The sequence below is a fragment of the Polypterus senegalus genome, chromosome 3 (assembly GCF_016835505.1).
Source record: "Polypterus senegalus isolate Bchr_013 chromosome 3, ASM1683550v1, whole genome shotgun sequence".
In the NCBI taxonomy this organism is placed as follows: Eukaryota; Metazoa; Chordata; class Cladistia; order Polypteriformes; family Polypteridae; genus Polypterus; species Polypterus senegalus.
The window spans coordinates 55,981,534-55,994,547 of NC_053156.1; the positions used below are offsets into that span (position 1 = coordinate 55,981,534).

Here is a 13,014-nt window from a genome sequence, read left to right on the forward strand (position 1 = left end):
CAAGTAAAAACTTATCAAGTAAGTACCTCTGTAACTGACAAGTGCCTTGTCCAAGACCTGTGTTCAAAGAATAGACTCTGGCCCACCAAAAGCCTGGAATGTATTGTATTTCATTGACAAGGTTATATCATTTTACGTTTGATTATGCTTACCAGCTTATTTTATTGGAGATACCTGAAAAAGTCTGTAGGAAACTAGGAAATATACTGACATAATTTTTAAAAGGGGTATTTGTAAATTGATGTTTAATTTACAGTATCTGTTAGCTCACCGCAACCTTGCTAGTGTTCCTAGGGCAAGCTTTATCTCCCATTAGCTCAAAATTAGATTAAGCAGGCTCAAAAAATAGATAGACGGATATTATCTAACCAAAGAAGCTTGATGAACCAGTTTTCCTATTTTTTGTAAAAATTTGTTATGCCTTTATGTTTTTAATAACAGAGTTTGAACTGGGTCCAGTTATGATCAGCGCCTAGGGCAAAAGTCTAATTTGACTTAATGGTGGCACAAGCCCTGTGTAGGAAAGTTCATAGATAGCTTTCACGTCATACTCTGAGGTAGAACAAAGTCTTATCTTAGTCAGACTTTAAACGCAATTCCTAGGAGTAATTCTGAGATGTGTGATAAATACGGGCACTGATCTTTGTTTTTGGAAACATGGCATGCCCAAGATAAACTGTAACAGCATGTTTAAAACAACAGTCAACAGCAATATACACACTACTCTTTAACAAAGCCTTATCTATTTTTTGTGGATAGTGCAAATCCCTCTGCATTATAAACCCTTTTTAGCAGTTAGAGTAACATAATCCTCTAATGCAGGAGAAAAATAACATGAAGTTAAGGACCACTTTGAGAAATGTTAAATGATAAAGCACAGCTATTTCATTCTTTTGTCAGACATTTTTGAAACTCTGTCCCACAAATAAACTAAATGAATTTTCCAATAATTTAATTCACTTTATGGTTGTAAAGCACTTTTTAAAGAGTACATGCCCAGACTGATTTAACAGGTTATCAGGTAAAATGCAATTACATAATACTTACACATAAAATTACATTTTTGTTTAAACACGTAGTAAAACAAAGCAGTTCCAGACCGAACGACTAAAAGGTAAACATTTTTGTCATTATCATTGAACTATCGTTAGTTGACAATGTGGAAGAGGAAAACAGAAACTCCAGTCTGAAGCATTCCTGGACAAAATAAAGCTTTGAGAGGTCTACAGTCATTTTTAAGACAAAGTCAAAACACAAGTCAGATCCAGTCACAGTCCTGGAGACGTTAGCCAAGTGGCTGCTTACCCCTCCGCAGCATTCTTCATTATAAGTCTGTGCTGAATCGTCTACTTTGACAACACAATTAAGTCATTTTTACTTAAATTGACCCTGGGATCATTCCTGTGATATCTAAACATAAAATACATCACATATGCTGCTTCCTGCTAACCCCAAATGAGAGATTTTGCAAGCTAATACTGATGATGACATATCAATAACTATAAGCAACCTTAAAACGCTTATGTGTTGACGCAGGATAAACCCAAGTGTTTGCAAAGTGTTTTAATGTGAGATGTGTTTCAAGTGTGCAAGTATGCTACTTGATCTTATCAATAACAGTAAAGTGCTCCTTCTAATTCTTGTGTGCGTGTTTGATCGGGATTGTTTTTTACTTGTTATCGAATATCTTAAGCGTCTGTAAAAAGGCACAATTTCCCTGTCGGGATCAGTTCCGGCATCGAGCCCTATGCGGGGTCGTTAGGATGCGCCCCTTGAGTTTAAATATGAGCGTCCAATTGAGAAAAGTACACCGGACGAGATGGAGGACATTTATAATGGCGCCACTCTGTGTCCATGGAGCGCACTCACTGTTATTTGGCTCCGATGACCGGTTAGGGATGCCCATCTCAATCTCCAGAGCACACTGCCCTTGAATTACAAAAACGGCGCCCCTTAGTGTTCTAAACGAAGAGTATTATGCCTGAGCGCCCCTTAACTTTCATACTTTGCGCCCTAGGCAGCCGCCTATGTTAACTAAGGATTTACCTGCACTGCTTGGGATAAATAAAGTCCCAGTTATTGTGTTCTTTCGCAGGTAAGAATTCTCTGAAATGTCAAACTGTATGGTTTTAAGAAAACTGCATATAATCCTACATATTGCATTAAACTAAATTAAGTCAGAAATGTAGAATGGTAGATCTTGATCGGATATGTACCGGGCACAAGAGATATATAACAACAAGAAGCACGCTCGCCTAACATCGATTCTGAACTTTAACGCCTGATATGGCAACACTACTTGCTGCTTACTATTTTAATTTCTTAAGAAATACATTTTCATTGTTGAAACCCTCAGCATGTTCATTAAACAGCTGTCATCCACAAACCTCGCAGAGCGCGCTCTGCAAGCTAGTTGTCATGCCAACCGCGCCCGCATCAATATCGTACCTCCCCGCGTCCACCTCTCGCGAGCCTATTCAGATTCTCGCGATAACTGTTCACCCCGCCCCCTTTTCTCTAGGCTGTTGTCGTTGGAGGTGAGTGAAACGTCGCTGCAATGGGCTGAAATATCGATCTAAAAACATGTATTAAACGCATAAAAAAGAAGTGTTGTTAGATCAGTTCAAATAAGAAGGATCGTGTGTTTTTGGCCATAAAGTTAATATACTGCATTTTGTATGTCTTAAATTATTTCCCCCCGGATTCCGTCCTGTTGCGGTGTAGCTTGCTCGCTCCGGAATGAGACGCTGTGCGGGTTGGTTTTGGTGACAGTGGGGTGGAGGTGTGGAAACCAGCATATGGGCGAAGTGGTACGTTTATTTTCGAAGACATAAAAATTTAAAATGGAGATTACCCATCATGGTGTCTCTTACTGCGTGCCTTTCCTTTCACGGTTTTTGCTTACATTTATTCCTGGTTGTCTGGTGATCAGAGGTGTGAATAGGAATAATTAGCGGCTGCTAGCCGTATGCTGATGATGTCAGCCGCCTTGTGTTAACAAAATTACAAATGCCAGCTTTCCTTCAAACGACTGCAACAAAATACGCAGTGTCCGCTCTCGGTTTGGGAAACCAGGAACAGCGGGCTCGCGAGTCATCCATCTGGGCGAGATGGAAGATAGAGCTTTTAGTGGGAATTGATGTATGATGAGCTCGTATAATTTGGACAATAACCACCCCCTTCAAATCTTCTTAACCCTCCCTTCCCCTTCTTTATACTGTGGGTTATCTGCAGTATGGGATCGGGACAGACAGATGGTTGTTTACAGGGCAAATCCCGGCGATAAAACATAAATATTAATTACAACTCTCATAGATTTTGGTGTACAGAGAACAAACGAAAATGATCTTCGTAAATTTACGCAACTGCATTTTTTTTAAAAGAATGATGAAAGCATACAGTGTACTAAGTAAATGCACACTGTTTGCAGAATGTATTATTGCCATACTCTTTAATAGTGCAACACATTTTTGAGCGTACAGTGCTGAAACACACAGTTTAGCTTAGTAAGAAAATATTATGAAGTACTGTGCTTTGAAGGATACAAATATGTTTTTGTGATAAACATACATAATCCATATTTGGAAAAAACAAATAAACAGTAAGAGCTTTACCCAATAAATTTGGTACTAGATAGGAACCACCCAAGGACATTAAACACAAAACACATTCACACAAGTCTCAAGCCCCACAAATATCATGTCACTTTAGTGTTGCCAGTCAGTGTAACATGCATGCCTTTGAGATGAGGGAATTGAATCTGAAGTACCCTGAGAAAAACTCAGGCAGGCACAAAGCACAGTAAACTTGTTACAGATAGGCACTGGGGAGGATTTTAAAACCCAGTCTCCTGGAGCTCCGATGCAGGAACAAACACTTGGCCAGTATTCCATCTCAGTGTTTTGGAGTGAAACTGTGATACTGCAACACTAACCACACCCAATATATCACATTTCGTAATATTAAATTTTATTTTAATTTAAATGTCTAAATATACAGTACTGAACAGGTTACACATAATATATTCAGAAGATGTCATTAAGAAAATTGGAATTTTACAAATATTAAATGTTACTGTTCCAAAATCTTTTTACTTGACCTGTTTAGCTTCTTCTTACACTTACACATGCATGCAAGGCTAAATTAATACTGGGCTATGCAATGTCAAATGTTCTTGAAGTGTACAGTGTGGTTTTGTGAGAAAAAGTAACTGATGCATGCTTTGCCTAACAATTTACATAAAGATTTGTGTAATTTAAAAATACAATGACTTGAATTGTAGAGTCTTAACTGCAAAATCCTGGCCAGAGAGTCATTCTTTTAAATGTGGATTTTAAAGTAAAGTTGTTAGCTAGAATTGAGACTAAATTGGATAGTGTGGTATTTGTCCTGCAAAACGACTTCATATTAATTTGTGCCCTGAACTCATTTCTGTCAGGATAGGTATCAGTTTCTTGGCCAATTATTAGAAGAAGGAAGTTATGAAAATGAATGGATTAGTGAATACTTTTAAAATACTTTGTGACATCTTTTACTAGGGCTTCAGTTACAATTCTTTCTTGTCATTAGACATTTTGAATATTGTCAAATCAGTTGTTTGATTATTCTAAATAGTAATTTATAATTTTGACCAATTACTGCACTTTGACAAGTCTAATTTCAAGCTTTTCTTTGAAAACAGTTTGGCTTGGGTTTCTTCGGTTTTCAAATTCAAAACATTCTTATTTAGGAAAGAATAACTACTTGGAAGTTACCTGCACCTTTAAATGTGAGCTGGGGCCCAGTTGTGTAGGAACACATCAGGCCATTAGAGGGATGTCCCCAGGGTTTCAGGCCCCAATTCTCAGTCTGAAAGGAATTAGAAGGATTCAGCAGTGGTTGGTATGATGGCACAGTAGATAGTGCTGCCACATTTTGAAATCAGTGTCCTTGATATAAATCCTACCCCCAGTCATTGTCTGTTTGGAGTTTGCATATTTTCATCTTGCCTCCATGGGTTTCTGTCTTCTGTCCCAAAAACCTGTATTTTGAATTGACTGGTCAGTTTACATTGGCCATTTAATAATAAATGGAGGTGAGTATGTGAGAATGAAGGGTTTTGTCATGCCTTGTACTGAGAACAGGATTTGGATTTCCATATTCCTGAATTGTAATTAATAGGAAATAGAATATGGACATCAGCAGAGAAAGCATTGTTCTGTTGTCTGCCATTTATAGCATCTAAAAAACCCTAACATAAAGTGTGATCTCAGTAATGTACACTGTGTTATGTACAGTACAGAAATAGTTACATATTTAGAGAGGACTTGAATTATGACTTTTGTGTTCTTCAGTTTCACAGATGCTTGGCATAAGGGTAGCACAGGGCAGGACTAGTTTTGCAGGAATACTTTAAGTAAAATATTTGCAACCTTTGCAGAAGATTGCTCCCTTCGAAGTTTAGGGAAAGGCCTTAGCTTGCTCACTTTCTCATGTTGCTACCCCTGCTGAATGTCCTTACAGGGGATGCAGCAGATAGCATGTGTGGGACCTTTCTGCTACCTGCCTTGTGCTTTCATAGTGGTGCCTTTGCTATGGCAACTTCTAAGCAGGTTGGTGCATCCCAAAAACCACCAAACCACTTAATCCTGTTTTGGAATGTTGGCAACACTGAGTGAAAGTAGAAACTAAGCCTGGATGATGTAATAGTCCATTGTAAGGCACATTCTTGCATAAACACTAGCACTCACAGCACAGTTGCAGTCTCAAGTTAATCTAAATTTCACATTTTTGGTATAAGGAAAGAAAACCATAGTGCTTGGAGTAAGAGCCATGAAGACGTAGTGAGCAAGTGCAAACTCCACACAGCCAGTGATTGGGTCATTATTCAAACCCTTTTTCCTAGATCTGATTGAGTTATTATTGAAGGCTTTGTGTTCGCATTTTATTTGTTTGTTTCAAAAATGTTTTTAACTTTTACTTGATTTTTATGTTTTGTGTTTCTTCTTTTTTGTCACACCTTTCTATAATTTCTTTTAGCTTGATATTGTTAGTCATTTATGCTTGTTGACTTTTGTTTCATTGTTTAATTATTATTCTAAGTTTCACTATATTGTATTAGGACAGTGGACTGGCATAATGTTCTGCACCATTGTTTCTCAACTCGTGGATTGGTTGAACAAGCAAATGTACAAAGTTATCGTGTGGCTTTTTCTTTACACATGCTAGTAAATAGAAGATGATTAGGATTGGTGTAATATGTATATTTAAATACACATACATTTTTGCTTTGATATACTTTAATATTATTTTCCATTGTGTTAAGTGTGTCTAAATACATGCAGCATTTACAATATGTAGCTGCAATGTTACAATGCATATACAATTTTGTTGTTGTAATTTACGAAATTGCGCAGTCCCCTATAGAGAAAAGCAGTTAATTTTTGTTTGGTTTTATTTAGTACAGTATTAATAGTAAATATTAAACTGCATAGTAACATACTTTTTGAAGTTGTTCAAACAAATATGCATTGCAGAAGCACCGTACTCTACAGTTTGCTTTGTATCTCATAAATAAGGTTTATCATAATTGGTAAATGTGAATACCAGTCTTTGGGAATATATTTGTTTAGGTTTTCTGCAGGATATCGACCAATCATGAAAGTTCTGCTGTAATTGTTAAACTCATACCATTGTTCTGCACCACATGACCACTTAAACATTCAGACAAAAAGGTAAAAAAGTGAAGCAGTATCTCACCTTGCAGATATTAATTGAAACATTAATACTTTTTTGTGTAGTAAAATTGAATTAATTATCTAAACTGATATTGAGGTTAGGGACACATATGTTTCCTGAAAAATTAATGCAGTAGGCATTGGAAAGCAAGCATCCTTTTTGCTTGCCTGGCACAGGAGGTGGCTATGGCATATCTTTTTGCTTGTGTGTTGTTTCTTAAATGGGTGGGGGTGCTCACTGTGGGAAGATCCACCCACACACTCTCGCTCAAGCAGCCTCACATAGAGGAGAAAGGAGAAGTAACCTTTAATGTGGGATGAGTGCAGCCACATCATTTCAGGCTGGAATCTATAAGTGATTTATTTGGTGAAACATGCGCACAGGTATTTCTTCAAAATTCATAGAACAAGTATGCTTCCTTCAATAGCATTTGTCTATGTAATCTCTTTTAGAGAAGTCTCAACAGTTCAAGCTAAGTGATATACTTAGAAGCATGAGAGAAGTCATCCATTTTCCAAACCTGCTTATTCAGAGCAGGGTCATGAGGGAGCTATAGCTCATCTCAGTAAGCATTGTGTATGTAAGTCAGGAACAATCCCTGGACAGGGTGCCAGTCCAGCACAGGGTGAACTAACACACACATATTAGGCATCAATGTAGCATCTCATATCCACCTAACCTGCATGTCTTTGGTCCGCAAAGCATCTGAAGCAAACCCACACACACACGGAGGTCATGCAAACTCTATAACTAAATGGCAAACCTGTATAGTGTAGTGGAAGAAAGACATTGTTAAGATTTAAAGATATTGGTGAAATAGTTCATTGTCTAACAGCAGTGCCAATTGGCACAATGTTTTAATGCTGGTTTTTTTTTTTTTCAAATGAAATGTGAAAAGCTGTTTCTGGGAGTTAGTAGAATTAAAAAAATGAAAAACTTTTAACTTCATGGAATAAGGCATGGTATAATTTTGTGGACAGCATATGAAGACACTGTGTATACATTGTTCACCCTCATTTTATCTGTCCTTCTTAGGTGCTTTCACATATAATGCAAAAGGCGCCTACTGTCATCGTCGTGTTTCTCTGAATGAAACAACTGTGCTCCCTGGTATCAATGTTGTTGAAATTTGGCATGCTTTTTCTTCTAAGAAGTTTGTTTGGAAAGTTTAATTTTTGTTATGTTATCCTAATTAGAGGACACTGTATACATTTTTGAGATTTTCATGACTCTTGTTGAAAATTGCTGGAAAAGATCCAAGCATACAGTATGTACCTTAAAACAGACAAACACTATGTACAATTTCGGATTAGTGTATCATTTCAAATTTGCTTCGAGTTAGATTACATATGTCAACTTGTTTATTTTCTTCTTTTACTCGTCTGTCAGCTGCTACTGTAAATTAAACTTCTGCAGAATTATGCACATGTAGTAGCAGTAGTTTGTACCTGGTGCTATTTGTATATTTAAGTGGGCATCTGTTTTCTATGAAAATTATTTCAGCCACTGCTAGCTAGGCTATTTGGGATCAGTTTTTAACTACATAATATTGCAGAGTGCTATTAAAAAACATCTTTTTTATCTAGCACATGTGATTACATTCTATTGTCACTTATTTTTGAATATGGCTTTATTTAATAAACCAAGAGGTGATAACTGACTCTTTAATGAAGTATATATTAAAATATGCTCCAGTTTTCAGAACAGTCAAATAAGTTCCTAAATGCACCTGGATATTACTCTCTGCATATATTTTTGAACTTTTTTTTTTTCTGTGTTCGCTTGATCCAATTTTTGGGTCACAGTTTGCCTATCTTAGCTACATTAGCCACAGTTCAGCCTCGAATGTGGCATAAGTCAACTGCAGACAATACACATGCTTGCACTCTTACACATGGCCAACATGCCTTTGGAATATGGGAAAAAAAAATCCATATTTGCCAGAGGAAAACAAGCACTGATGCACACTATGACCAGATCTGTATTCAAGCATAGTCTGCTAGAGCTATGAGGCAGCTGCATTACCCATACATATGTAAATGTATGTGTTACTGTATTTATTTATATTTCATAATATGTATTTTATTAAGCAATGAAATATGAAGATGGTTGAAAAAATGCTAGAGAAAGGAATTAGGAATCGGGTATGACTTAGTGAAATGCAGTTAGGTTTCCTGGCTTGGAAAGGAACAGTATATATGAATGTCGTGAGGCAAATGCAGGAAAGGCATCCGGTAAAAGGAGAAAAGATGTATTATACAGTTGAAGACCTGGAGAAAATGTTTGATAGGATGATGGTGAGGTATGCATTGAGAAAGTTACATGTGTATGAGTGGTTAGTGTCTGTGTTGATCTGGACATATGATGAAGCATAAATAATTGTTGACAGAGCAGATGTAGATAGTCAAGTTGGGAATGCACCAGGGATCTGTTCTGGATCTGACATTAATGGAGGTTGGTGACCACAGAAGTGTTTGATGGATTGCCATGGGAGTTTTATCATGCTGTTGATCTCATATTGCAAAATGTGATACAGAATTAAAGGAGTAAAGTTTGAAATGAAAAAGCACTGCAAAGGAAAATGTTTCATAGTAATCCAGGAAAGACCAAGATGATTATTGTAGAACGAAGGGGCAAAGGCATCGAAGAGGTGGAGTGCATGGTCATGTAGTAAAGGTGCTGGGAGAAACTCAGTCCATTGCACACATTGTCAGAAGTGGGTGCACAAAAAATTTAACAGTAGTTTATAGGTGGCATTTTTGGAAAATGCTTCAGAAATGTAAATTCAGGTATCACCAAAGGAGTTGTTTTCAAGAATGTAGGGGACGTTGTGCTAGTCAGGTGACATAAGTGAAGATGTGGCACAGCAGTGACAGTGAGTGTAAGACTTGTGGAAGAATTTCCAGGAGCTGCCTCCCATTTTGACTTCCAAAGGGGTTTCTCTGCCTTTGATGGGATAAGTGAAGTTACGTGAGTAGCAGTATAGTCTGTGGGAGTAAGACATGGCTGATGAAATTAGAACATGAAGCTACACAGGAAAGAGGCGAATAATCAAATGGAGGTGTGGAGTGTCATGGAATGGGAGAAAACTGAATGCCAAATTAACAGAAAGCCTTTGTGTGGAAGTGATAGTTGGAGAAACTAAGGTGGTTTTAGTGAAAGGAAGAGGATGATTGGGTGGAGTGGTGCACCAGGATGTAAGTGCAGAAAACGACAGCAAGAGGAAAGATGAAAAACATGCACTTGGAGGAGGAGTCAGATGATATGTTAAAACAGGTCTCACTTAAAGGGTGTCCAGGCCCACAGAGGGTGTAGAGAAAAAATGTGGGGACAACTGGCTAACCAAGGTTAAATGTGTGAAGAATGTAATTTTTCTAAATTTCCCCTTGGGATTAATAAAGTTTATTCAATCTAATGATGTTAAAGATTGCATGTGAATTCATTGGTTTTTTTTTCTCGTATATGAAACATAAGTTCAATTTTAATTAACAGCTTTCATTTTGGAACATTTTGATCTTTGGCGACACTTCTTTTTGTGATGTCCTAAACATAGAAGAAATGTTAGTGCTCACTTGCCATTGAGGAAGATGATTTTTAAAACTGATCATTCTGTTTTTTCTTTTCAGATTTTCCCACCCATTTGTGAAATCATTATCAGGCTGAATTCCTCTACAATAGATAACAAAAGTGAGGTACCATGGGTAACATTTTTGGGAACCTGCTGAAGAGTCTTATTGGAAAGAAAGAGATGAGGATTTTGATGGTTGGGTTGGATGCTGCTGGCAAGACAACCATCCTTTACAAATTAAAGCTGGGGGAGATAGTTACCACTATTCCGACTATTGGTAAGAACTCATTTTTTTGTAACATTTTGTTTTCATGAGCATCTAGTTTAATGTGACTGACAATATGGAATCCCCATTTCAAAGTTGTTCTTTAGTCATCCCTATTCTTACTGTGCCATTTTTTTAATTTGAACAAAAGTCCCATAGAGACTTAAAGTCTGCAGATCAAAGAAACAGAAGACAAGGAATGGTTGTCTTAAGGTATAGTTCTAGCTGGAAGTTCAGTTGTTTCTCTATGTCCTAGTATTGTTCAGCTTCTCAAATCAGATGGCTCATGGATTCTCTGTGCTGAAGCAAGCTGTAGGCAGTGTTTTTGGGGGGGTTGAGGGTGTGAAGATCGTGACTTTCACAGCAAGACAGAAAAAACACTAAGCTTTTCCTTTGCATTGATTAACTTTGTGCTACTGCAAGGTTTACCCTCTCAGAATTCTTGTGCTGTAGGTTGTCTTTCTGGTTTCACTTGTTATTCTAACTAGGAGCAAAAAGAGAAACAGAATGCTGCATTTTGCCTTTGTTTTAAATACCTTAAGTATGTCAGTTTGCCTGAAAAAAATAAAATGATACCAAGATAGATAGAATTTGTAGAGAAGACCCAAGAAAAATTTATTCATTCTAAAGCTCATCAAAGTTAATGAATTTATTAATGAAACCAAACTGTACTACTTTTGCAAGTAGTTGCCGTTCTTAGCGGATACAAGTTTAATGGAAATATGGTTAATAATGCCTGCTGTTTTAGACATTTATTTTAAAAAAAAATGCACATTTAGGTTTTTAATTTGGCCTTATTAACAGTACCGGGAACTTTTAAACTTACTGATAAGCTCAGTATGGGTATTTCCTGGATTATTTTCTAGAATGGAAATAATGATCTTTACACTTATCAGAAAATCTTGACATTACAGCTCAAAGGAATCAGTTCTTCTACTTTTAGAGAGACAGAGGGTATTATTTTAAGTTGTAAACTGCTCTAGATAATACTGCAGGACAAGAGTGGTGTTGTCTGTTTCAAGCCTGACAAAATGTGATGTGTGCCTTTTGTCAGATGAGGTTCTGATGACCTGATATCTTGTGTGTGTGTGTGCTGAGCCATGTATCACATTTCACAGTTAAAAAAGGGGTTTGTTAAATAATAAATTACATCAACTGTTTTTCTTGCTGCTGTTGGAAAGAAAGATTATGTGGGCCAGCACTGTATAAATGCAGCCATATGGTGAAGAAGTAAAGAGAGCCAGAATGCTGATCTTTCTAGTGTTCTCTTTTTGAATGTTTTTGTAAATGAATGCCTACCATAATATGTTTCCTACATTTTTGAATTTTAATATCAGCTATAATGCCTTTTGGAAATCTTTTTATATATTTGATATTTTCCATTTTTCAGTTTAGTCGATAGGCCTACCAATTCATATCTGCAAAATGCTTGGTTCTGCAGTAATAGTGTAAAATTAATTTTGGCAACCTGCAAAAAAGGAGGAAGTAAGTAGTTATTTTGTAGTAAGAGTAGCCAGTAATATTAGCAAGCTCAAAGTCAATTTAATAGTTTTATTTGTTTAGAGTGATATTAGGAGGGAGCGACATATTTAAGTTGTATAAATAACACACTAGTCTAGCTTAAGTTCAGCGTGGCGGGGAGGAATAAAATGTGAACACTTAAGTGAAATATAGTGGATTCTGTATGCACATTGACAGTAGGATAATTCTATGTTGTGCCAATTAATATTAATTTATAGTAGAGCCATCTTTTTCAGTTTTTATCATCAACCAAAAAAAGGAAATAATAATGGAAATCATTACAAGAATGTCAAATATTTAACCAATAGGAGAAAACCATCAAGTTAGTTAAAAACGTAATAATTCTTAAACAATAAAACCTTTTTTTACCTGCTTTGAAAATCTAGTTAATTAGATATTGATTGTTTGCCCAGTGTGTACAGTAGTTTAAGCACATTAAATACACAGGTTAAATGAAATGAAATGTCAAGATCTGTTTTCCCTCACTGTGTGCCTTTAATGAGTTAAGCCGACTTTCAATCCCAGGTATTCGTGGAACTTGAGAGATTTATTTATTTAGTACCTCACAAAAACATAATTACAGATCTTTTTTAATCAATCATTGTGCTGAAGATAAAAACACAAGAAACTGAAGAGAATAAAATTCTACTGCAGTCAAACGACAGCCTAGTTTCAGCCAAAGTTAAGTAGAGTGAGGGTTCCAATGAGGATATTTATTTTTGCAAGACAATATTTGCCAGCATCTTTATTAGGAAAACTGGTGAGTCTCTAACCTGGAACATCACAACCCTACCACACAGAGGACACTCATGTCACAAAGCTAGATGAGCTTCTTTAACTTGTGTAGCTAATGTTCATGCTCCTCTCAAGGCGATATTGTCATTGCTTTGTTTACAGGATTACGTATTGAAGACTGTTATTACAGTGCTAGCTAGCACAGGTG

The 13,014-nt window shown here is 36.7% G+C and overlaps 1 protein-coding gene across 1 annotated transcript in view; it reads left to right on the forward strand.

Annotated features, from left to right (window-relative positions):
• The first annotated feature begins 2,466 nt into the window (after window positions 1-2,466).
• Window positions 2,467-13,014, forward strand: part of LOC120525167 (ADP-ribosylation factor 3) — a 48,840-nt gene continuing 38,292 nt past the window's right edge. Inside the window, exons 1-2 of the mRNA XM_039747244.1 lie at window positions 2,467-2,537; window positions 10,344-10,562. Coding sequence (XP_039603178.1) covers window positions 10,415-10,562 — 148 coding nt within the window. The 5' untranslated portion in view covers window positions 2,467-2,537; window positions 10,344-10,414. The remainder of the gene's footprint in view (window positions 2,538-10,343; window positions 10,563-13,014) is intronic.